This window comes from Conger conger, chromosome 7 (assembly GCF_963514075.1).
Source record: "Conger conger chromosome 7, fConCon1.1, whole genome shotgun sequence".
NCBI classification, from domain to species: domain Eukaryota; kingdom Metazoa; phylum Chordata; class Actinopteri; order Anguilliformes; family Congridae; genus Conger; species Conger conger.
In genome coordinates this window covers 50,875,775-50,902,556 of record NC_083766.1, presented here as the reverse complement: position 1 = coordinate 50,902,556, position 26,782 = coordinate 50,875,775, and the positions used below count along the sequence as shown (strand labels likewise).

At 45.4% G+C, this 26,782-nt stretch overlaps 1 protein-coding gene across 1 annotated transcript in view; it reads left to right on the top strand.

Annotated features, from left to right (window-relative positions):
- LOC133133752 (syntaxin-1A) overlaps positions 1-26,782 on the top strand; it is a 112,757-nt gene that overhangs the window by 23,505 nt on the left and 62,470 nt on the right. The window contains exons 2-3 of the mRNA XM_061249932.1: positions 2,560-2,637; positions 10,206-10,305. Of these exons, the coding sequence (XP_061105916.1) occupies positions 2,560-2,637; positions 10,206-10,305 (178 nt within the window). The remainder of the gene's footprint in view (positions 1-2,559; positions 2,638-10,205; positions 10,306-26,782) is intronic.

Below are 26,782 nucleotides of genomic sequence, written 5' to 3'. Positions count from 1 at the left end.
ATGTTCCAAAACATAGCTTGAGACGGTCAAACTATTTGAGCGTTGAGCTGGTCTGAACTGGTCAACCAGCTGCCAGCTGTTTCAGAACCTAGCTTGGGCTGATCAAACCATTTGAGCGTGGAGCTGGTCTTAACTGGTCAACCAGCTACCAGCTGGTTTGAAACCTTGCTTGGGCTGTATTTTTCAGCAGGGTACTGGTCTGGTTCAGGACTCTTGAGTTGTATGGTGGGTCAGATAAGTTGTGCTTGCCTTGAGTGGCCTGCGCACAGCCCACCAAACCCTCACCCCAAATCCCCCTGCCTAGGCTTGTGCAAGTGTTCGGGCTGTCTGATCAGCCCCCACTCTTTTTTCCCTGGTGTGTCACCCATTTCCCAGCACAGACTGTGCTAAGCTCCTTAGTCCACGTGTTAAAGTCATCATATCGCTCCTGTATCCTATCAGACTGCCTGATAGATGGTTCTCAACTCCAGTCTGATAGAGATTACTTTCTAACTGCAGAGTCGGGGGTAAGATTTAATACGAGCCGCGATTTTCATATTCGGCTTTAAAAAACGCTCCCCGTGCAGTTTAGAAAATAATAATGATTTGAAATGAATCCTTGCATTGCCACTCTGTTGGTTATCAGTAAACAACAATAAAAATATTATTCATGAGCGCATTTATTTCATTGTCAGATGGTCTTATCAGGTTATATGATATTCATACCGCAGGAGAAATTGCCATAAAGCCGGTACTGTAACAGTGAATGAGTTTAAAACCCGAGCCTTAAAAAACATCTATCTGTTGCAGTGTGCACATCGCGCCCAGCAATTATCTTTGGTAAGAGTAACATTACTCTGCATGAGGCAGTGCTGACATACAGGGCTTTAAAATGGTCTGTAAATATAGCCGTGTAATATGTTACATTCAGGCTACTGAGGCTTTGGAGCAGAATTCATCAGTCGGGTCGATGAGGGCTGTGCTCCCCTGTGTTATTCTACACCGTAGACTAAGTCTGCATTATGGGTGTTGACAAGACTAATGGCACCACTTACAACCAATTTGTTGTCCAGGCTCTAGAAATAAAGAAGTGAGAAGGCAATGGAGAGAATGGCACTAAGCAAAACGGATATATCTATACTGAGGGAGTGGCTGTAAAGTAATTTACTGTACGGCCGCATAATATTTGCAGTGTTTCGGACATCAGACAATGATCATTGCTATTGGGAAGAGTAAGAGAACTTCTCTTCTGACCATGTTTGAAAATGCTGGTTTTTTCTTGGAGTCCACAGCTCTGCCTGGCTGTGCGGCTGTGTGCTTTCACTCAATAAAGTTTGATTGAATGTAATGTAACGCTTCTAACCGAGCGAGGCCTTCACAGGACGGGGGAAATAGACAGGTAATGCTTTGCCGACAGTGAAGAAAATCACATTGAGGAATTGTGGGAGACCTGATGAGGTGCATTTCGACTCCTGGCTGCAGACAGAGATGCTATAACGCGGGTCCACTAATCTTATCCTTTACACACCTGTGTGTTTCTGTTGTAGCCCAGTACTACAACACCTGATTAAGAAAATTAACCAATCGTGGTTGACAGTCAGGACCTTAATGAGTATAATCAGGTGTGTTAGGCCTGGGCTGCGACGAAACCCTGCTCCAACAGTGGTCTTTTTTGGATCAGGTTGACCACTCCTGCTCAAATAGGACTCTCAATTGGGTGAATAACGACATTAAAAGGTTCGTACATGAAGGGGTCGGGGGTAGAGTGGGGTTAGATCCCTTTAAGGCAAGAAAAGGCCAACTCTAAGCGCCAGTGTTTTTGGTGAAATTGATTCTTAATCGAATTCAACTTTTAATTAAAAGAGCAACTAGACCCCATTTTATGGTTATCCGTTATTAGTTAATTGTCTGATCCACAACTTCCAGGGAAGAGACGGGGCCCCTGGGGGCCCGATTCAGAAGTTCTTGCCGTAGACCTGAAGACAGGGCCCCTGTGTCCTCATTAACTGGCAGCAGGGATATGGCTGGCTTATATAGCATCATGTCATCGCAGACCATCGTGACACAAGGAACCTTAGAAACGGTCAAAAGGTGTGGATGTGGACCCACGGGAACTATGGAGAACAGTGTTATCTCCGATAAAGGCCAAAGAGACTGGCTTTTAATCTAGGTTTAAATGTAGAGAAGTCGTTCATGCGTTGACGCTAAAACTGCATCGCTGTTAATTGATCAGTTTTATTGGTCGGGGTGACTGGTGTCAGACTTCGGCCCTGGAGAGCTGCAGTGTGTGGTTTTCTTTCAACCAGCAGGCTTTGGAATGAATGCTGTCACCTAGCGCTGAACTCAATATGCTTATGTGCTGAAATGCTAAAAAACCAGGACCCTCCTGGACTGGTGTATCATGCCCTGATTCTTTTGTAAATGGCAGGAAGTGATGTAGAGGGCAGGGTTTAATTAAGTTAGAGTGTGCCAATACAATTTGTATGGCAGTTACTTCTATCCTTTGTGATTTTGTACAGATTCGGTGAGATGTGATTATCTTGTTTGGTTAAAGCTGGATTTTTCTTTTTGTATTTCCAGGGCAAGGACAATGACGAACTTGACGAGGTGGCTGTCAGCCTGGACAAAAACCGCTTCATGGACGAGTTCTTCGAGCAGGTGAGGTCCCTTTTCTTGAGTCTCTTTTGAGAAATACCTCTCCTTGAAGAGTTTTTCATCGAGAACCCACTCTGTTTGACATTTCTTTTTGCTATTTTTTTCTCTTCTGTCTGTGCTCCTCTTTTTCCATTAAAAGAACTGGCAAGATAAAAATCATCTTTTCCCACATACTCTCCTATTATTTCCCCCTCTACTTCTTGCCTAGTCCATTTACTTTTCAGCTGCTCTTGCCTGCAAGTATTTCAGGTTACAGGTACGTGTGAACTCCTGGAGGTCCCCCCACCCCCCTCAGATTGGAAGTTCAATTTAAAAACTCCCCTGGTGAAAATTTTCCGAGCAGCATGCAACATCCCACACTTACTAGCACACATTTATGCAAAGAAATCACAAATAATTTGCACTTGAAAATGAGTACGTTCACCAGTTTGTCTAAAGACTGTGCACCATGGGAGTTTACAATTTACAAGAATTTCACTTCATTCGTTTTAATCTATTCACATTTTTATTAGCCTATCCCTGCTTTTTTTTCATTTTATTATCATGAATAGTCTTCTACTTGTCATTATTTGTGCAGTTATGTCAATTGGCCTTTGTAATATCGCTAGGCTACGCCTCACAGTAAAATAAAATGATATAGCACTACAGTAGGAATATGCTACTGCCTGTCTGTGGTTCGAATGACCACACTGAATGTGACATGTGGGTACATTGCTGTCAATCAATCATAATTGACTTACGAAAAGTTGCTGACTGGGGAGGCGATGAACTGAATGTGATAATTGTCTAATGTGCAATTAAAGAGGGCTCTACTACCCCCATGCTGTGGGAGGACTGAAATGCAGGTAAGAAAAACACATTTGTAAGAAACTGCGATGCTACGTATGAGCCCTGGAGGATAACTGAAGCGCGTTTCTGTCTCTGTTTGGTTATGGATTGGATTGGAAAAGCGGCTGAGTCTGTCAGTGTCGGGGGACCGTGCCTGGCTCGCAAAATAATACTCGTCTCCAGCAATCAGCCTGCCATGTTATCTACTGATGAGGAAAGGGCCTACATCCAAGAATGTGCAGGGAGGGAGTGTGTTTCAGCGCCAGGTTTCAGATATGCCGCTCCCATTTAGCACATACCTGGCAACCCAGCGCTGCATGGAATGTACCGGGGGTGGAGGGGTGGGGGGTGGCGGACATGACAGCATCGCAGGATGCCTGTAATACCATTTTCTAAAGCGGCTAATAGCGTGCAATATAGTTAACCGTATTGTAATGAAATCACACTGCTCGGTGCAGACATCTGCTGCAAGACTTCTCTTTCACGGTCTTATTACATCATGATTGCTTTCAATCAGACGGCTCCCTGTTCGTTTTTGGAGACTCCCGAGAGCCCTGTTTTCGCACAAGATTGTGTCCCCCTTTTTTCCGTCCAATTTAGAAGGCATAATCAAACGCGTTGTGCAGGGAACCGGTAATGTGGCTGGATCTGCCACCCAGGGGCTCTGTGTCTTTTTAGCGTAGCGTAATTTGTATTGAATAATAGGATGCGGAGAAGCTCAAATATGCTGCTGATGATCCTGAAATCTCCGCTGTACAACTGCAGTCAGATTCAACAGGACCCAGAACTTGGCCAAGAGGAAAGTCCCAAAAGTTCAGAACCACCTGAAAATGTTGGGCACAATTATAAATGTGGAGGGTTTGTTTGATTCCGGCTGTTAGATAAGCCCGCCCTGGCCTAGTTTCAAACTTTCCCGATGGTGTATTATCTGTTCACCCTGCTCAAACTGAGTGATGTTCACACACAGGCTGAAAGGATGGGCTCTAGAGCTGAAGGGCAGATTATGTCAATTTGTGTCGCAGTGTGAAACAGCGGCCATTACGGCTCAATCTAATGCAGCTCTCAGCACTGCTGCCATTCGTATATCTCTCACCAGCTTCTCAGTAGTCGGCACCAAAGGCATGTAACCAGACAGCTCAGAATACACAGCGTCTAAATAAAATGTCTGCTTTTAAACCTTAATGAGAATGGTTGAAGATAACTAAGGAAAACTTAACAGGCCGGACACCTGCTTGTGTACAGAATCTCTGTATGGAGCCGTCTCTACGGAGTAGCGATCCTGTCTCTCGTGTGTCTTGTTTATACGAACCCCGGAAGGCTCGAGCAGATGTGTACATAGAATCGTTTCCTCCGACGTCGTCACTTGTTCCACTTTGAGAACGGCCGGCTCGTTTCCCCCCCCCCCCCCCCTCCGGCGGCATTCTGCGGAGCGCGGTCGAGGCGTCCCCCACGGCCCTGCCCTCGGTCTAACGAGGGCCCGGCGGAGAGGGGGGAGGGGGGAGCTCACACAGGTGTGCGACACACAGGTCGGTTGGCAAGGGGGCACAGCGGGAAGCATGGCGGCACTGGAAACAACGCGCGCGGCGCAGCCTACATTCTCCTCTTTAAGTGATATTTAGATCACGTCCCCGCAGACCTCCCGCGACAGCGCGCATCATCGGAAACTAATGAACACGGCGACGGCGGCGGGCGGAAACGTTTCCGCGAAATGAAATGACACGCTATAGTAGGTCACATTAATATGAGATGTGTGCCCGTTTCGTTAATGCTTTTTTAATGGGGGGGCTGTTACACTCCCGTTCAATTACCAGGTCGGCTTGCCGAACACTGGCCGCGTCCCCTTTTTAGTTTTCAGACGCACAGACGCAGAGGCTTGGGCAGGAGGACTCTTGTTTTGGGATGCTCATGTCCTCCATTTTTGTAGACGTTTTTAATCTTTCTTTACCCCCCATTGAGCTGGGAGCTCCTGTCTTATTAGGGAAAGGGTCTTGCAACTGAAGCTTTATTTAAACCTCTGAGATGCGTTGAGGGAGAGCCATTCACTTGCAGTACTGACGAGTTACTACAAAAAAAACTGAAAGAAGAGAAATGTTTTGGATTCCGATATTTTTCTGTGGTCGACTGATCTTGTCTGATGCGATTGAGCCCACCAAGAGGACCAGGATACTCTTTTTGAGAGAATCTCATAGGTTCCAATACACCAGATAAGCTCAGTAAAGCGTATAAATTTTTTTTAATTCAAAACCATTACGTATTTGACCCAGGTCTGTAACACATTATTTAAATAAATATTATTTAAAAACATTATGTTTTTAAATAAATTTTAAACTAAATTAATGGGATAGCTAGTGTTAGAGAAATTCAAAATAGAAAAAGAGCACGAGCCAGTCAGGTCAGAGGTCACATTGAACATGGCTGACCCCAGGTGGAAATGTGATTTATTCTACGGTCGACTGTTTTTAAGGTTAAGATGTGAAAAGGGCATAATATTGATGTGCCTGAAACCACAAGACGGTGGAGTTACCTCAAACGCAATCGAAACAGTAAACACACAGCATTATTTCTGTTTCCATAGCACCTCTGGGAACACGATTTAACATCTGACTGTGTGAGGATTTTGTTAACATGATCAGAAGCAGAGGTGTCCAGTCTTATCTGAAAAAGGGCCGGTGATTGTGCAGGTCTTTTTTGTTTTAGCCCAGAACTAAGACACCTGATTCTACCTATCAAGATCTGGATTGGAGACCATGATTAGTTACTTAGTTCAATCAAGTGCAGGCATCTTTCTGCTGGGTTTAAACAACAAGCTGCACAATCATCTCACCTGCCCTTTTTGGATAAGATTGGACACCCCTGATTTAACATATCTGACTGAGGATTCTGTGATCATGATTTAAAGCAGGGATCGTCAATCCCAGCTCTGGTTTTATTTTCCCCCGGGTAATTAGATCTACTGATTGGCCAGACCGTCTTCACACCTGACTCCCAGGTAAATGGTGGGTGGAAAACCTGAAGTTCTGCCCTTGAGGACGGTGGGTTGCTGATCCCTGATTTAAAGTGTCTGACTGTGTGTAGATTCTGTGAACATGATTCAAAAATATCTGACCGAGGATTCTGTGAGCCAAGTTAGGTTGCATGATATTTGTATACTAACATTACCATATTTTTGTGAGAGTGTCATATGATCGCCTGGATGGGTGCCTGCCCATAAACCAGTCTCTGTGTTCAAGCGCCCATAATTTTCTGGGAAACATGGGCAGGAAATTCAAGCCAAACACGTCCAGTGACGTGGTTTGCCCACGGAAGATTTGCCCCATATTTAGGAAACGGCTACACTGGCAGTGATTTTTAAAAAGGCGTGCACACAGAATGTAAGCATTTAATCCAAATAATCTCAACTGAAACGAGCGTGACAGTGCTCCTTTTAAAGTGTCTGCGAGGATTCTGAGAGCGTTGCTTAAATTGTCTGGCTGTGTGCGGATTCTGTTTCACTCTCATTGCGTTTCCCTTTTTTGTTTTTCATTATTTATCGGCCCTTCCCCGCCCCCGACACGGCGCTGCGTTCCTGTAAGGGATGATGGGAGAAAGGTCTTCGTTACTACAGTGGCAGCATCTGTGCTGGAACGCGCAGTCACTCGCTTCACTGATTCCGCTTGATGGGAAGAGCAGGGAGCGGGAGGGGGGTTTGTGGCTAGAATTCACACACACACACACACACACACAGCAGAGCTGTCATTTCTTATTTCTCCACGCACCCCCACACACTACGAGGGTCACGGCAGTCCTCCTGCTCTCCCCGCGGCACCCTAACCCCCACACACCTCCCCCCAAGCCCCTGTATCCTCCTTGCCTCTACGTCCCCTCCTTGCCTCTACGTCCCCTCCTTGCCTCTACGTCCCCTCCTTGACTCTACGTCCCCTCCTTGACTCAACCCTGTTTGCACTCGGACCCATTCTGAGGATAACATTATATAACGTAGCATAAGATAATGGCGAGAGCAAGCCATTCAGCCCAGCAGCGCTCCTCTTTTCCTACCACTAAAGTGTACTGACTGCTTAGAAGCTAAACAAAAGTATCTAACACCTTATCTTGCCTGGTCTTGAAAAACCCCCCAGTGTTTCTGCCTCCTCCCGGTGGCAAGCTATTCCACACGGTGACCACTCTCTTTGTGGAATTTATCGTTTCCATTTATGCCCTCTCGTTCTGCTAACCAAGCTGACCCCAAAGAATCTAATTCAGTTAAATTCAAGTTTATTTGTATGGCACTTTGACTGTCACAAACACGTTTTACATCGTAATAGAAGGGAAGAAAAAATGGGAAATGCCAGCCCTATGCCCCCAACTGGCATATGAGGTAAACAACTTCCGAGTGGGAGAAGAAACGTCAAACATTGGTGAGAAAACACTCCCCGATGAGAAGAAATCTCGAGAGAAACCCGGCTATAGGGGGGATGCCCATCCTCCACTGGCCTATACGTTGAGATGGTAACAGTTTACTTACTTTAGCTGAGGACCAGTAAAATAGAATCGGCTGTTGGTTGACCGCCCTTTGCACTTGTAAGCTTGTGTACTGGCAGGCACACACGCTAAGCTCGGCCCAACCTCCTGCCTGGTGTGGCATCTGTAGGTGATCACAGGGGGGAGGGCTTCTCCCACTAACCCAGCACTATTTCCATTGAGTGATGCTATGCCAAATCCCCACCCTTCCACACCACACCACCACCCCCCCCCCCCCCACCCTCTCTCGAGTCCAGCTTGTGCTGGAGGGAGCCAATTAGATTTCCTCTGCACCGAGGCCGACTAATTAAGAATGCAGTGCAGCGTACGGCGGAAAGCCACGGAGCGGAGATTATAATGTTATTGCGAGAGGCATTATCTGCTAATGTTGCATCGGAGCCGAACACCTATCCATCATCCGCGAACAGAAACATCTCTGCTTGCGCAACGAAAGCAAGCGGCACCCTCGGTTAAAGTGAATTAATGATGAAGACGAAAAGCATGCCAAAATCGCCTGTTTTTTTTGTAATTTGCTGCCGAGGCTTACTTTGATTTGGTTGGGGGGGGGGGATGGTGGGGGGTTTACTTAATTTGTGGAATTAATGTGTAGACGGGGCGAGATGATATTTGTGTGTGATTATGAAACCCTTCTCTCTGGAGGGCTGCAGGTCTTCTGGTTGTGGGATGGGAAGCTACTGGTGCAGTCATTCTGCTCTTACTCTAATCCGTGTCTCAGTGGTGCGGTGTTGCCGCGCTCCGTGGCTGACTCAGCTCTGTTCCACACCTGTTCCCCTCCTCAGCGCGGCCCTGTAAGGCTGCCGGGGCTGACTGCTCATCCAGTTGCCGCGGGTGCGTCAGGAGAAAGGGCTCTGCTGTGAGTGCTCTGTGTCAGCGGTGAGGTTGGTTGGCCACAGGCCTGGTTTTTAGTTAAAGTGGCACACACAGACTGCCACCCACCCCCCAGGGCAGCTCCCACACACCTGCACCAGGACCCTGCCCACCCACCCCCATTCCCCAGGGTGTCAGGACCCCCCCCACCTATCTAAATAACAATCTGCCTCAATATTCATTCTCCAGATGGGGGAAAACAGCCAATTATGTGTGTATTAAAAAAGATGCCAATCCAATCAAACAAGCAATTAAGGCTGGGAGTGGGGGAGACGTGACGGGCAGGAAGCGCTTGGCCAGCTTTGGTGTGTGTTGACCGGTTTTGCAGGAGAGCACGTCTCGGTGGGTTTATGTCATTATTATCCCCCCCCCCCCCCCCAGTGCTGTTAATCGTGCCTCATTTGCACTTTTTCTTTACTTTTTTCTTTTTGTAAGGAAATATTAACAAAGAGCTTTCGTCTGCTACCCGGCCCCGTTGTGCCCGAATGGGTCTCTAGGTGGTGAATTCATTATCAACAATTCCCTCACTTCCTGGATTTATTCATCGGCTGACGACTGCTAGCTATCCCGTTTCTTGTATTTTGAATATGTGTGTCAGTGCAGGGTCTCCAAAGAGCTGTGGCACACCAGTGAAACTGACAGTTCTGTACCCAGCTGGTCCCTCACTCTCTGGCTTTGCTTTAATGAGTCATGGCTGTACACCACTGTGAAATTCTGAATGGAGCAGGGTAAGCCTTCAAGTACAGCTTTTTACATCAACCAAACAAAAGGCTGAACTCAACCAAGGGACATTGCTCACACCGGCAGGTGGCTTAGAGGGAACTCTTAACACTTCCTCTTTACTTTGGATCATAGTGTATTACTGTGCGTTTATTAGAAAGCTGAAGTAAATTCCACTTCCTATGAGATGCATGATATATGATCTGTGCATCTGGGGGTGGGGTACGATGGAATTTAGGATGAGTCCAAGGGCCCTGATATTAGAACCTATAGGGTTTTTTTGGGGGAGGTGGGGTCCAATTTGAGATCTTTTCACAGGGCCTGGTGGTGCCCCTGTGTGTGTCTAACAGGACTAGTGTTGCAGTGAAGTAGATTGCTGCACCAGTAGCGTAGTGGTTAAGGTAAATGACTGGGACAGGCAAGGTCGGTGGTTCTAATCCCGGTGTAGCCACAATAAGATCCGCACAGCCGCTGGGTCCATGAGCAAGTCCATGAGCAAGGCCCTTAACCCTGCACTGCTCCAGGGGAGGATTGTCTCCTAGTCTCATCAACTGTACGTTGCTCTGGATAAGAGCTTCTGCCAAATGCCAATAATGTAATGTAATGTAATGTGCACCTCTCTCTCCCCCCTTCCGCAGGTGGAGGAGATCCGCGGTTTCATCGACTCCCTTGCCGAGAAGGTGGAGGAGGTGAAGCGGAAACACAGCGCTATCCTTGCCGCGCCCAACCCGGACGAAAGTAAGAGCTGTGAAAATGTGGGCTAAATGTTCAGCCACACTTACGCAGAGAAGGAAACATCATTAACAACGGTATTTGCTGCCCATATCTGGGATATAAAGGCACATAAAACGGCCGACCGGTTCATTAAGGTTGGGTGCGGGCGTCTACATGGAATAGGAACGGGACTGTATAGGTCTCTATTTATTTGCTTGTCAAAACAAATAAAAGTTTTAATTGGCTGTCGGCAGTCACATGCAACTGGTGCACTTCAACAACCAAAGGTCAGCCAGTCTTAACAAGTATGTTTGTCTGAGACTTAAAATCTTCTATTGCATTTTTGCTAAATGAGACAAAAATATTGGCAATGAGGTGAGTGTTTGAGTAATTTAGAGATTTGCCAATTGGCGAAGAGGATTTCGCTTGACTTAAATTAAACATAATACAAGCTTCTAAAATGTTCTACTTGGGAGAAAAAAAAAAAGATTTTGAGTCTCAGTACAAGACTAAAACGGTTATTTAAGACAGGCTTTTCTGCCGTGTGAAACCCAGACGCATGAATAAGAAACATTTCAAGCTCAAAATCAGCCGGCCGCTCTTAGCCAGTAATCATCACTCACAGGCCCCCGATACATTACACTGAGACGCTAAGCTCAGGAACATTATTAGAGTGCTTACACAGGATTTCAGATGATTAGTCACAAACTCATAAATTGCTATTAAAGCCCCTATTTGGCGCATGAAAAAGAGTTCTGAGGTTGATCTCAAGTATTTATATAATAAAATATAGCGCTCAGAGACTCGTAATTGACTAGGTGCCAGAAAATGAATGCTGTTAAGTGGACACAGTGTTTTTATTTGACTGACCTAACAAGACACAAGCTCTCATCTTGCATATCTTACAGTGAATGCGCTCACACAAGATGTCCTGATTTGGCATATATGGTGTACTCTTGACCCGGAACATAACAGAACATATTACAAATCAGTTATGTCAGAGAATTATGCTATGCCAGAGTAGTTTTAGAAAGCTGGAAAAACCAGGCGCTGTATGGAAGTCAGACCTCACCAATCATGCGGTTCAGGGGGCTACCGTATAGGGCTGTTCCGTTACTTTTCTCATCCTATCAGGTCTCTTGTTACTGACTGGCGTGTAAAGGTTATGGGGGGCCATCACTCTCGTTGACGCTCTCTTACCCGGAAGGCGCTAATCGATCCAGACATCCACCCCTGCTCCGGTGAAATAACTCCCCCCGTCAGCTCTCTGTTCCTGGGCTGGCGGGATCAGGCGGCGTCTGTGTGCCCTCGTCAGAATCACGTTCGGCGGTTCTGTCTCCAAACCGCCTTTTAATGAGATTTTATTGCCCCGCGCCTTTTAGATTTAGTGGTGTGGAAAAGCATTTGTGCTTCATCAAAAACAGTCAACAAATATGTGATCGATGCTAGGATTAATGCAATCGACTGTGGCTTGGGCCCAACTTCTGTAAGGTATCGGTCTAATTGATTCTTTGCTTGGCAATGTGCGGTTTATGGATCTTAATTAATTTGTGCTTGCATTCTGGTACTGATCAAACTCTGAATATGAGCTTTTATAGCGGATGGGCCAGGTTTATGTCCTCTGATTGTACTTCTTCTCTAGAAGCTACTCCATCAGCTGCAGTAAACAACTGAAATCCATAAATGTTTTTCGAGATTAAGTGTTGTTCAACAGACTTCCCTTTTAGAAATGCCATGTACTTCAATGCTGGGGAAGTGGACAGTAGTTTTGCACTGTTTACCTGTGTATCCTCAGGATATGTGTCTGTACGGCTTTTTGTGTGTGTGTGTGTGTGTGTGTGTGTGTGTGTGTGTGTGTGTGTATATATGTGTGGCTGACCTGAACGCTAAGACCCTGACTTCAAAAAACTGTACCCTTCTTGTTACATTTAACTGCGGCCTAAAATAAATAATTAAAATATGTTAAATTGCTGGTTCGAGCCCCTGTTGGGCACATAGGGATGCTGACTTGGGATGAAGTCTGGCCCCTCAATGGAAGAACAGGAAAAACTCTGCCGTTGGGCTTTTGAGCAAGGCCCTTAACCCTGTTTTCTCTCATCTTCCCCACTTGCAACTCTTCCTTCTGGCATTTCTCCCAGGGCATCCATGAAACAGAGAATCATGTTCTCAATGGACCTCCCCTCGTTAAGCAAAGGATTAAAAACCGGCTGTGTGTACCATACACTTGTAAAGCCTGTGTGATGGGTAATGTGTGTGTGTGTGTGTGTGTGCGCGTGGGAGAGGGAGCCGAGCCGAGCCACGGTCGGAGTCACCCTCCTACCCCGCCGTGGCCTCTATGGCAACACGAGCGCTGTGTGCATTAGAGGAAGGAGGCCAGTCGGCAGCAGAACGGCACACTGGGAGCGTACACTCGCCCTGTGGTGACATTTCATTAGTAATCCCAGTCTAGGCCCAGCCGTGCTCCTGCCCCCTCCCGCTGCCCTCTGCCTGGCGAAGGCAGAGCACGGCGAAATTAGAGCATCCGGGAAGCAGCCCGGGAAATGGCGTGCGATCGGGTCAGAACGAGCGCAGCTGAGACACTAAACACAGCTGAGGCTTAATGTTCTCACAGCATGGCGCTGTTCCTGACAGAGTTTTTCTCTACTGCCGGAGGGCTATGGACACACACTGTAGCAGTGTTAACCCTTCAAGGTGGAAGATGGCAAATATGTGATTGGGATGTTCTAAACCAGTGTTTCTCAACTGACTTTGTTTAACTAATCAAGGCCATTTTTGGTGGTTTGATTGGTTCAGTCATTAAATCAGGGGTGTGAGTTTCTGGTTACAACAAAAACCTTCTGGCAAGTGGGTCCTGAAGACTGGAGTTGAGAAACTCAGTTTTAAATCAGGGGTCCTCACTCTTGGTCCTGGAGAGACGCAGGTTGTGCTGGTTTTTGTTTCCACCTTAATATCAGCGACCAATTCAGAGCCGAGAAACCAGGTGAGGTTTCTGTGCAATTAACTGCTTTAATTGAGCAGTTAAACAAGTAAAAACCGACACACACTGCTGCTCTCCATGAACAGAAGTGAGGACCACTGTTGTGAATGTCCTTATGCTGGTATAATTATCACTACTGGTACTGAAGCAATGGGATCTTGAATACTGGATTCTACAACATTCCCAAAAAAACTACTCTTCGAAGGGTTCAGAGTAAGTGGGGATTTTTCTGATTCTCCTGCTGTTCAGTGAAGTAGATTTTATTTCTGTGGTACAGATGGTGACTAGGAGCAAATCCACATTCTGGTTTTTAAGCACTCCTCGCTGCTGTTTCAGAACAGTAATTTGACTCCGTCCTCCATTGATCTTGTGAAAGTAGCTATCCGAGTTTGTTTTCAAAAGTCATCTATCATGTTAATTTTCACTGTACAGCTTACCTACAGGGTACATATTTGTGTGTATACATTGTGAGAACACAGAGCTTGATTTAAGAAGGGAATGTTTTGTTTGAGCTGGAAGTAATTATAGAATGCCATTTTAACTTTTTGTACAGACAAATTAACAATTTTATATGCATCTAAAATCTGTAAGCTACAGTAGTTAATGCACTGATATTCTGCGTTCATAGTTCATGCTATGACATTCTCACCAGCCAATTTTTCTCCCTAATAGAATGTTCTAGTATCTTGACATCCCTGTAAATGTTAACTCATGTGAACCCCCCGTGGATTCGGCAGTGCCCAGGATTTTTGTTAATTTTCGAGAGGCCACGGACCCTGGCAAATGCAATCTTCGTTCCTGAGTTGCGACAGTAGTGAGAGCCATGGCTTGCTAGGTAATTTCTGCACATCCTGGCAATGTCACACCTTTCCCTCATGCCACAACTGTGATCAAGACCGTCGTCGTGACTTAACCCTACATGACAAATTTCCTAGCAGTGATAATGGCATTACTGTATGCGGCTTGGTGTGAAATGAGTATGTGCAAAGCCCGTCGAGATTACCGGCTCCATGGATTCTTATGGGAGCTGCTCAACGGCGTATGAAGCCAATTCATGGAGGCTGCCATGACTACGGTGAATTTTGGCATTTTTGCATCATGGGTAGTCGGTATCTAAACATAAAGGGATGAATAAGAATGGAAAAATTATTAATTATATAATGATATCTTCTGTGTGGCTCAGAAAGAAATTGGTCTCTGGAGAGTAATTAGTTCAGTGTGAAGAAATTTGAGAATTGAAGAGTACTGTCCAAAATTTCCAAAATTTACATTTTGCCAAGGTGATATCATTTTGCCAGACTGGCAGAAGCCTGCCAGAGAATAAATAATCTGCAATACCTCCAGCAACCACTTCTGGGGGAATGCCTGGTCCCCTAGCAAAGCCTTTGCATATTATATGAAGTAAGACTACATTTCCCATGATTGCTATGGCCTACTGCTCAGTTCTGTCCCTGTTTCAAGTGATGTCGGGTCATTAGTTTTCTCCCGAGTTGGGAATACATCACAACTCGGCCATCCGACTCATTCACGTTCAGATGCTTTGTGGTCGAACAATTGAAAGAAGGGGTATGTGTGGCTGTGTGTTAGTTCCTGTCAGACTGTAGCTAGCCTAGAATGTAAACAATCGACTAGCTAGCAATTAGTTATAGCAAGCAATGTTTGGCTATTTCTGGAGGTAAAAAATGCCACGGGAAATTGAATGCTGCTGTACTATACACTCAGTGGCCACTTTATTAGGTAGACCTGTACACCAGCTTGTTAATGCAAATATTTAATCAGCCAATCATGTGGCAGCAGCTAAATGCATACAAGAGGTTCAGCTGTTTTTCAGACCAAATGTCAGAATGGGGAAGAAATATGATCTATGTTACTTAGACCGTGGAATGATTATTGGTGCCAGACAGCGTGGTTTGAATATCACAAACTGGGATTTTCACACACAACAGTCTCTAGAGTTTGCAGAGAATGGTGCGAAAAACAAAAAAACATCCAGCGTGGAGCAGTTCTGTGGGAAGAAATGCACTGTTAATGAGAGGAGACCGAGGAGAAGAGCCAGACGGGTCAAAGCTGACAGGAAGGTGACAGTTACGCAAATAACCCCACATTACAGTGGTATTCAGAAGAGAATCTCTAAACAGCTGAAGACCAATTAGACAAAAAAAAAAGAAAGTCTAATGAATGTCTAATAAAGTGCTCACTGAGTGTAGTTACCAAAGAATATCGGTGTGTTTTAAATTTGTAGCTGTGATTCACTTGCGGCTTTATTCTATGGCATTTCTAACGGTTCACCGAGGACCTGGTGCTTTGTTCGACCATGTTGGCAAGAGCTAGTACATGACAACTCGGCCAATCTGTGCTGCATCTTGAATCCGATTTTTCGCAGTCTCATCCGACAGGATAAGGTGTCCATGTGGGCCTTTCCAGTGGGAAACCCATATAGACCTTAAATCTTCTTCTGTGGTGTCGGGTTTTCTGGCAGCTTCAGACGACAGTCCAGGTGACTCTGCTTTGAGAACACGCCCAGAGAGGGAGCGAGGTTTGAGGACACTCGCTCGGGCCCAGTGCCGATGATGAGGGCTTTCACTGCGGATAATGAACTGAGCCGTCTCTGCACAACTGTCACATCACTGTGACGGGCCTCGTCCGGGCCAGGGAATCCCGGCGCTGCTGAACTGTGAATGCATAACGGCTAACAAGGCTTTTCATTTCTTAACATCATAATGTGACACTATCCTTCCCTTCCGGAAATGGAATATGCTGCAATATTTCGAAATAAAATTGAATTTATGAATATGTATACATTGCTGGAAAATATACCTGTCACTATTTCCCAAGCGCACATCACTCGTAACGATATATTGCAGTATGTTCCAAACCAAGGGTACTGGGGACATTGGAAGGCTTGATTAATTTGAATGGTCCAGTGAGCAGACAGGTCTGCAACCCACAGCAGTGATATTTTACGGGTAAATGGTGTGTTAGTAGGCATGTGAATTGCATTTGTATTGACGGTCAGTGTCATTAGTGTCGTAGCCGCAGTTTTGGATGTTACTCGTTTGTTACAGCGTGTGATGCCTGCACGTCTATGTCCACGTTAGCCATATCCTCGTCCCCTGGGTGCAGTTCCACACCACGGAGTAAAGGAAACGAAAGGGTCTTTTTTCACCTCAAGGAAAATCCCTCCCTTCTCCGTCCTGCTGGGATGCCCGTCCGCGTGTCCATGTCTGTGATGGGTTCTCCAATACGCCTCCCCCTCGTCGTAAATCACCGCCATTATCCGCACGTCTCCCTGCTCACTCGGTGGCTGTATTTCATCCTGAATATCCTCCCCCTCCACCACCAGCTGGACAGGCCTGATAGGAATGGGCTGGGGAGGTGATGGGTCGTAGGTGAAAGTGGCGAGGCAGCCATTCCGGCTCTGTGAGCGCTGACCTGCCCCAGCCATTCTGGCTCAGCTTCTCCCTGACCCTATTTGAGAGCGCAGGGCAGACAGGAATGTAAATCCAGTGCATTAGCAGCGCTGTGCTCATGCTGCTGTTGGGGACCTTTCCTGTCCCTGTGCCAGAGTATTAAAGCACTGTTTTCATGGCAGTAGAAGCCTCATCTTCCACAGTTAACAGGGTTTTATGATAAAACTACCTTCCCAGGCCTTGCCCTCTTTCCTCTTAACAACCCCGCACACACACACTGACACACGCTTGCACACACACACACAGACACAAACATGCATACACACAAACACATGCACACACTTGTGCAGAATCAGTCTGACCCGCTTTCTAAACCCACAAAGCTCCTAAACAAGTGTGCTGGTAGCGTACTGATAAAAAGCTATTTAATGTTTCTGCAAATGGGTTTATATAAAATGGCCATTGCTATTTAAGTGCATTCCCACATGCCGATTGAATTGGTGGGTTGGTGCATTTTCTTCATTTCCCAACCGTTAGTGATTATGGCTCCTTTTATAAAAGCAGTTGGCATAAAGTAGTCATAGATGTAGGTGGGCTGTGGGTGTTCTGTGAATGGCTTCCTGTAGGATGCGGTTTTTAAAGCCGCTTGCTTTCTTTCTGCAGGTGTCATTCATAAGTGGACGTGTTTGAATGGCCTCCAGTCAAAGTTCACACGCGTGATGGAGGTTGAGAACGTAATGCCAATCCCCTCAACACCATCCATCACTCTGTTGAAAGATTAATCATGCTCAGTGCATGGTGAAAGTGAATTGTGCACATACTGGACAATGGAAAGAAACCCTGTTAGTTCCCTGCTGAAAGTGGTTCTAGCTAGGTTTTGAAACGGCTGGTAGCTGGTTGACCTGTTCAGACCAGCTCCCAGCTCAACATGGTTTAGCTGGATGACCAATTCAGACCAGCATACAGCTTGACATGGTTTGACCAGCTCAAGCTATGTTTTGAAACAACTGGTAGCTGGTTGACCAGCCAAGCTAGACCAACTTTATGACCAGCTTGGCCATGCTGGCTGACCAGCTCATACCTAGCGTATGACCAACTTGGCCAGCTAAATATTTCAAGCTGCTCAAGCTGTTGTAGCTTGATTTTACAGCAGGGTTGTTTACCATTTCTATGAGGGACGCAGTCTCCTCTGGCTCCTTTTACAGCTGAGCCCTTGCTGTCTTCATAACTATAATCATTAAGCCTTATGGACAAATTACCAAGCTCTCTACAGGCTGCTAATGGTCTTTGACTCTTAACTTTTACGTCACATCATCAGTGTTGGAATATAACCTTCTGAGCAAGTAATTGGCACCTTAATCCAAACTGAAATGAAAATGATAAAATGGACCTTTTTATGCTGTTGAATGCTGCTGTTGATATCCTATGGTGCTGTGTTGTAGCTTCTGGATATGGGCCATTCTGTGTGTGTTCTCTGCATGCCAGTAATATGTAAGACCTCATGTTGGGACCACATTTATTTACAGTAAGTATGTTACCAGTGTATAACAAAATTGGTTTTCTTGCAGCGGATAATAGCTCACCATAAAATATAAAACCGTAATTGGAGACATTGAGAGTAAAACTATAGTTTCTAACTGCTGCCTACGCCTTTACTGTCTGCAGCTGTAAAATTGAGCGGTCTTGCTGTCCAAGCGATGCGACACATGACCAGAGTGCGCATTTCTCCAGAGCGACTTCAGGAGATTAAGGCTCTGCTAACAACAAGCACTGCAATCATTCTCCCTTTTATTTACACATTTTTGCATTGTTTTACTTGAAACGGCTTTGAAACTGTCCTGTAAATAACATACCAGTCGTACTTATTAATGCAAGATGTTCAATTATGCTCTTCCTCCCACCTGCTTGAGATCAGACAGGGCCAGGTGTGTTTTTACAGTAGTATCTTGGCTTGGCTGAATCCTTTTATGCATACTGGTAATGGCATAGAAAATAGAAACGGGGGCGTTTTGGGCAGCGTTGCCGTCTTTGAGTTTTGTTGCCAAAGACGACAGACTTTGTTGAGAAATGTTTTGAGATCCACGTTTATGTATCATTAAACAATAGTCCTGCATTAGCATTTCTGTCAGGTTTAGCACCACAAAAACATATGTTAAGCATGTTAAACAGCATGTTAAGTCTACTTGCTTATTATAGCTTACTTGCTATACGTGTTGTACTTGGGCTTGCAAATATTGGACTTGTTGTTTAGGTACATTATGATAAAAACCTACGAACACAGACTGCATTGTCTCTCACCCTTCCAAAGCAGTCTAAGGGTGTTCCAGCACAGATTCCCTGGGCTGCTGTATCACAGCTCAGATTATTCATTGCCACAGTGAAAGTAGAGTATTTGTATTTATTGTTTTGAACTGACATTCTCAATTGTTTTTCATCTTATTGTATTCAAAGAAGAAACTACGGGCAAAAAGACACAAAACATACTACAGATGATGAACAACAAATTGAATCAAAACAAGAACCAAATATACACTGTTTTAGACACAGGTTATGAAATTCATCTCCATAAACTGTTATTTCTCTTCTACTAAACGTTTAACAATTTGACCAAAAACGTATCTCAAGGGTTAATGGCTCAGATTTACTCGTACTTTCTGTCGTCATACAGCGGTTGCCCTCTATGCCTCCGAAACTTTTACTACGGAGAAGTTTTTAATTACTGTCAGAGCCAGAGTCAAACAAGGGCACAAGGTGTTGTCACCTGCCAGCTTTTAATCTATTCAGCCCTTCAAAAAAAATGAATCTCTTGTACTTCGCGCTGCAAATTAGCTCACTGAAATAATTGGATAGAGTTGTTTATTTTTGACCTTAGCCAGTGTGCTCTAGTTCACTTTGGATTTAAAACGGCATAAAAACCTTTCTCTGAAAAGGGCTTTCTCTACTATTTTGTGGAGGATTGGCAAGGTATATCCCCTGTAGATTAAAAGCCCCTTTTCACCAGCTTTACTGTATCCTGACTGTGCCAAAATGGTGTTTGACTGCAGTCTTAATCTGTTTTAATCATTGTCTTTTGGAAAGTCTAATAATAACAGGACTACTACAGCTACTATAGAACATGGCGAATATGTATAAGGTATAGGTGTATCGGCATATAAGATGGGAGAATGGATAAGTACACATCATCACTCATCACCTGTGAATATAGCGCTTTCAGAGCCCAGGGAAAGCAGTTCACTGTTCAAACAGACGGCTAATGTAGCAGACTGCCTGTTTATAACAGACATACTGTGGGCAGCAGACAGACGGATGGACCAATAGACAGGCCCACTTATGGCGTCCCTAGACTGCACAACATTTAAAAATTGTTGAAGGTAGACAAAGTCACACTAGGCGATTAGCTCTTGACATGTCACCAGATGGGACGGGCTGCGTTTGACACTCATGACCGCGGATATGGAGGGGGGAAGGGACGGGGGGGGTTGGAAACTGGAGGAATGAACACTGTTGGGGAGAAAAAAAAAAATCTGACAAACATGGCTTTCTGCCATGGTGTCATGAGGTCCCCCAGATGGTGCTTCGGTTGTCTTCCTCCATGTCATATGACACGGGATAAAACAACCAATTGTTGCCCCGATGCTCATTGTCCGTCCTGATTCCCCCGGTCTGTCGGATCAGGCCGTTATCGTGTGGTCTGAAGAGGCCATTAATGGGCGCATAGACTCAATCAGACCTTTGTCATATCCTTTATTTGAAATATTTTAGTCTAATAAATGCTAGTACAATCCTGCAGATTACAATTTTTTACACTTACAAGCATGAGTCTTAATTTATATGATTGCATATTTGGGAATTCCCATGTTGAATTCTGGAGGAGTTTTTTCCGCGTCTAAAGGGTTGAGTAGGTATTTGACTCGGGTGAGGTAGTGCGCGATATAGCCATCCCCATTGAGTCTGAAGAGCACTGGTATAACCACACGCTGAATGAGCAGCCATCAGACCACTTTCAGGCCTGGTCCCTCTTCACCTGAGCCCGTGTACGGAGGCTGTCTTTTCACAACAGCTGGAGCCCGAGATGTGCACCGCGCTCACCCCCTCACACCTGCAGTTACAGATGTGTTTCTGTTTGGGGGCGGGGCTTGGGCACACTCCCTGTTTTTCAAAGGCTGCCGACCTTGCGCTGGCTGTTGAAAACGATTTGGCTTCCGCCACGAGAACAGCCGCTTCGCGGGAGAAAGAACCTCTGCAAAAATATGATAACTGTGTTAGTGCTGATGAAGTGGTGCAGAATTTTTTATGGAAACGGCGGTTCAAAGGGTAGGCAAGGCTCGGCTCCAATTCGTACTCCGTTGACTTCTGGAGGCTGAAAAACAAGTAGAGGACAAACACATTGTGAAAATAATAAGGGTTGTACATTCCAACAAAAACACAGAGTTTAAAGAGGCCTTTACAAAGTAAACAGTTGTTTTTGATGAAGCACAAATTAAGCTCTGTGAATGTTTGTGAGTAAACATGGCATTATATTTGGAAAGAGATAAAGTTTAATTTATCTTATGTACATTTTCAGCACAACGAGCACCGCAAAAATGTTGGTGTGTTGAGGTCTCTCGCATCATTACATTACATTATTGCCATTTGGCAGACACTCTTATCCAGAGCGACGTACAACAAAGTGCAAAGTGCATACCCTTCACCAGGAACAAGTGCGCTGAAAGACCCTAGAGGGAAGTGCAATTTCAAGTGCAAAGATAAGGACTAGGGCCTATTTCATTAATCTGACAATGGATGATATTTAAAACTGTTACGGCACAATGCAATAGAATCATATACACTTACGTAGGAACAATAAACGGCTTACATGCCAAAGGAAACTAGCAAAAATATCATCCTAGAGAACAAGTTATTGTGACTCACTATTGAGAACTGAAAAACAACAACTACCAATCAGTTAAAGATTACAGGGGGGTAGGGAGGCGTGGGGAGAGGTGCAGCTTGAAGAGTTGTGTCTTCAGTCTGCAGCAGGCTGGGCTGTGGTGGATATCTAAATGTCAGCGGAACTGGATTGATAAATGGCAGTCCGGGTAAGTGTTTGTGAGTAATGTAATTTTATGGCATGGTTTCCACCAGCTCGAGGAATGAGTTTAGAAACTCACATTTCAGCAGCCACACCTTCACATAAATGTTTTTTTAGCAGAGCGAACTGAGGAGCAGCTGTTGACTGGGCTTGTGATGAGTTTCATGTTTGGCACCTCTGGTTAGCAGCTCGTTACCAAAGTCGTTTACTTGGATTACTTCTGTTGCCATCCTGGACTGTTACTGGGGAAATTGCTTCCCTTGAAAGAGCTTGTTAAAGGTCTCTGGAACAATCCGATAACCTGGCTGGTGTGACTTTTGCCAGTCTTATTTTGCGATGAAAAATGGATTTTTCTGGCCAATTGTGGCTATTTGTGGCATCCATCTTCTCTTGACCCTTTAGAAGACAGACGCCTCCAAGGAAAATGGTGTTGTGGCAGTGTGCTGTTCCTGGTACTGGCTGGAACCACTGACAGGCAATCACTCCAGGTTCTGCAGCAGGGCAACTGAGTCTGAGGCATCCAGGGAAGTGATAAAGAAAATGTTCCTTTGGGCCAAGAAAACCAGTAATTATAAAAATAAAGGTAATTGAGTGTTAATTGAAGAAACACTCAGTGAGCACTTTTATTAGGTAGATCTGTACTCCAGCTTCTTAATGCTGCCACATGATTGGCTGATTAAATATTTTGCAACTTAATGTCACTAAATGCTACAGGCTAAGTTGGCTAAGGTGCATGACTGGGACCTGGAAGGTAGGTGGTTCAAGCTCCGGTGTAACCACGGTAAGATTTGTGCTGCTGTTGGGCCCTTGAGGAACCCGGGAATTGCTCCAGGGGGATTGTCCCCTGCTCAATCTAATCACCTGTAAGTCGCTGTTAGTGTCAGCTCAATAAGTGTAATGTAAATTAGAATGTTCCAGGCTTCCGGCCTCAGCAGCAGGGAGAGGAAAGTTTTAGTGTGAAATGTTTAGAGCTGGTGCGTCTGGAGGTTCTGTGGTAGACAGCTGTTTCCAAGGGGACTGCCTTCGCAGATTGTGGGACGGATGGCGGGGGCGGCCTTGTGCCATCGACAGCCAGGTGTTCGCCCCCACTCTTTGTTCCGCAAGGTCGCTGCGATGCCGGGGAGGCGGGTGGGGGCGGACGGGTGGGTGCAGGCAGAGAGAGTGGGTGGACAACTCCTGGGCATTCCCGGGGAAGGTGACATGACAGGGCAGCAGAGATACAACAGTAATTAAAAAAATCTAAAAATTGATGTGATAAATTGATAAATGCAGGCTTTCTTTTAAGCTTCACTTGTGAATTTGACTCCCACACAGAAGAAGTCAGTAATTAAAACTGCCATCTCCAGACACTTCTCAGAAACTACATTGCTTTAAGTCATTTCTCGTGCTTGCAGTTTGTCTCCGTAGGGCAGCTCTGAGCTTTATTTAAGAACAGGGTTCAAGTTTATTGGAAAAATAATGGCGGCATGTTACACGAGGGGAAACCGGTTGTGTCCACATACGTGGTTTCACCTGACGGTGTGGAAGATCTCTTAGAACCCTGAGGAGCACCCAATCGCATACCAGCTTTTCATATCACATGACGTGTGATGCATCCGTACGTGCACATTTCAAGTGCACCATTAACTGTGCTGTTTTATTCATTTTATTAAAAAGGCGCAGACGCCCTCCTCCTTTCATATCTTCTGATATTACTCTGATGGGGAAAGCGGAGAGGGTCACAGATGGAGATTGATAAGAGTGTCAGGACGCAGTGGCAGGGAATGGAGCTGCTGACTGAATGGGGGGTTTCAGTATGGCTGGAGAATTCTCTCCCCTTCAGCCTACCTCTCCCTTGCTGCTTCATTTCACTTCATTGAAAACTGAAATTCACTTAAAATGGTAAAATTAGTTACAGTTGCACACAGGATTTGATTCCTGGTCCTGCCAAAGCCGAGTTTGGCCGGCTCACCCGGTCCGAGGGGGGAACTCAGCAGGTGTTAGCAGGATCGCCGCGCACAATAGCGCCCCGGGCGCCTCGGAATCACGGCCCCGGGCAAGACGATACGGCTTGAGGAAGGCGTGCCGTTCTCGGGATCGTCAGATCCATCCGGGCCGCCGAGGGACGGGGTCGTTGACGGTGTATCCTCAGCTGTAATTGGAATAGATGGAGTTCTATTACCTACCAAATTGGGAGAAGATGAGAAAAATTAGAAGAAGAAAAAGAAAAAAACCCACTAGGCTAGGCCAACTGTAAGAAGCGCATATATTACACACAGCAAAAGGAAATGAGCCAAAGGCCAAGGGAAGTAATTTAATGTTGTTCAATATTACATTAATATCAGTTATGACCACAATAAACCCGCAGTTATTGAAATGATGCAGGTTTTGGACGCCCTCCCATTGCCTGCGGTTCGTCGGGTCCGTCGGATATAAAACATTCCCCTCCGAGGGCCGGAAGCTGCTCCGCATGAACGGTGAGTCAGCCATTTGCATTCTCTTTCGCTGCTCCTCCGCTGATATGGAGGAAGTACTATCAGCCAAAACGCTCATCTTAATTATGGCCTCCCCGGTGGATTTCCCTTCAGCGCATCTCATCACGTAAGATAAACGGTGCCATCTCCTATTAAGTCTTATTAAAAAATTTAATTGCCGTAATTACCAGTTTATTGTGCTGTGACTCAAACAAAATATTATCAGGCCTTGTGCACTGAATATTTCAAGTAACGAGACTGGCGTTTTCCTGAATAGCGCCGATAAGTTCTTTATCTTCCCGGCTTTTGTTTGGGCACTTCCTGTTTGAGTGATGGCAGTCGTAGAATACGCCCCGATTTCTCCTTCGCAAAAAAAAAAGAAAAAAGAAAAAAAAGCAGAGCAGAAGGCATAGAGATCACGCATCCATTATGTCCTTGGCTGGCGTGTCCTTATTACAGGAAGGTTAATGGAAAGGAGGAGGTTAATATTCGGCGGGGTTTATTTGAAGACGCATCGACTGAGGGGATGATTGATTCGTGTGTCGGCTGACGGCAGGTGCGAGTCATTATGGAGCATTATGGAGAGCGCGCGCTGAGATGGGACGGTCACAGCGAAGATAATTGCCCCCCTGAAAGACAGATTTTGAGGAATGGGGTGGGCATTATTGGGCCGCGAGTGTTAAAGTGTCCCAGGAGGCACTGCCTTTTGCCCTTTTCGGGAATTCTGCCCCCCAAGTCACGCTCTGTGTGCGTTGTCTATCGTCGGCGATCGGAAACATCATCGGCCCCGGCTTTAGCTGATCAATATTGCTTGACAAACGGGCTGTGCTGTTGATTTATTTACGCTCCGGTAGGGTGGGGAGATGTTGGACTGAGGAGAGGTGCAAATTGCCAGTTGAGGAAAGGGAAAGGAAAAAGCCACTGAATAACAATACCGAGACCCATCCTGCATATACCGTGCAGTCCATAAGTGTTTGGACAGTGATGCAATTTCCGTTCTGTTTGCTCTGTGCTCCAGCACATTGGACGTGAGGTTAAAGTGCAGACTGTGGGCATTTATGTCCATATCGGGTGATCCGTGTAGGAATTGCATCTCTTTTTATACACAGTCCCCCCATTTCAGGGGACCAAAAGTAATTGGATGGTTGGCTTCTCTGCTGTTTCTGATTTGTCAGGTGTATTCAATCACTTCCTTAGTGCAAGTATAACAATGCTTATGGTATCTAACTATGCAGTAGTCTGGATTCTAGGGTTTTGATTGCCTTTGGAGCCTGTTATTGGTGTTTGTCAACATAAGGACCAGAGTTGTGCCTGGCATGACAGTCAAGGAAGCAATTATGAGGCTGAGAAATAAGAAAAACAGGGAGAGACAGGGCCCATACATTAGGCTTACCAAAATCTACTGTTTGGAACATCATTAAGAAGAAAGAGTATAAACCTTTTTTCTTAAAATGACTAAAAAGGTATGGAAACAACCATCTTAAAGTGAATTGCTCTGTGTCTGTGGTTATGGCATTCACATTCTGTTCATCTGTTGTTTTGTGTGTTATTGGGCAATCAGAGGCAGAGTGTGTTCCATTGCCAGCCAGCAGATATGTTACTCCTCCAATCACAGCAATGCAGTGAAATTCTACTTCATTTGCAGGAACTTTGGCTGTGTCTCAAATTGCATACTTGTACTTGTAGGCTTATCTTATAAGCTTCTTATAAGCTAATCTTACAAGTGTACTAAAAAGTAAACTACTAAGAATGCAACAATATTAATTTGAGATGCACTTGTACTATAACATTGTGACTCTTCTGACCTTAATGAGAAAGGCATCTGATGCAGGTTAGACTAGCAACAGCGACTGACGTCTGAAGAGACCGTTAGCTAGCTAGCTATGTTAGCGCAGAAAAACATTTTTATACAAATTTGTGGTGAACAGATGTTGGTATAGTTTTATAAAGTAAAGAGGGAAAAATGCTTAGCCTAGTATGTATATTAAGGTTAAGATGAGAGATTTGACAGACCACCAAAGCATTTTCTGGTTTAAATTGCCATCTTCACTTGGAGAGTCACCTACACAAGATCAGAAGTAACTCTCCATTGCTTTATGAGCAGTGTGGACCTATATATGCAGCGCAGATTAATCAGTTTGAGCCCGCTCAGGCTCATAGTTCAGTAAATTTGTGAGACCGTGGCAGAAGCCTGATGTATACCAACAAGAGGATGCAGGAGAGTAAGGTCCTTTATGCCACAACGGTGCGAGATGTGAGAGGTGCCAGAACCTCCTCATCAATTATTACAATTTTTGTTCTGTGGTGAAGCAGTTGAGCCATTGTGATTGAGGTCCGATGATATGACAGGATCAGAACTCGCAGAGTGTGGAGTGTGGGGTGGCAACATTTTGGGGTGGGGTCAGGTGGGTCCGTACTGCAGCCATGGAGAGGAGCATGCTTACGGTCCCTGTCCGGACCCATTTTCGGTCATATTGTTTTTTGAAAGGGAACCGTATTGCATTTCCTCTGCTCTTCTGTTTCCCGTCCTCTAAATGAGCGACAGCTGTCTTTTTTCATATTTGATGTCAAATGATGGACAGGATTAGAG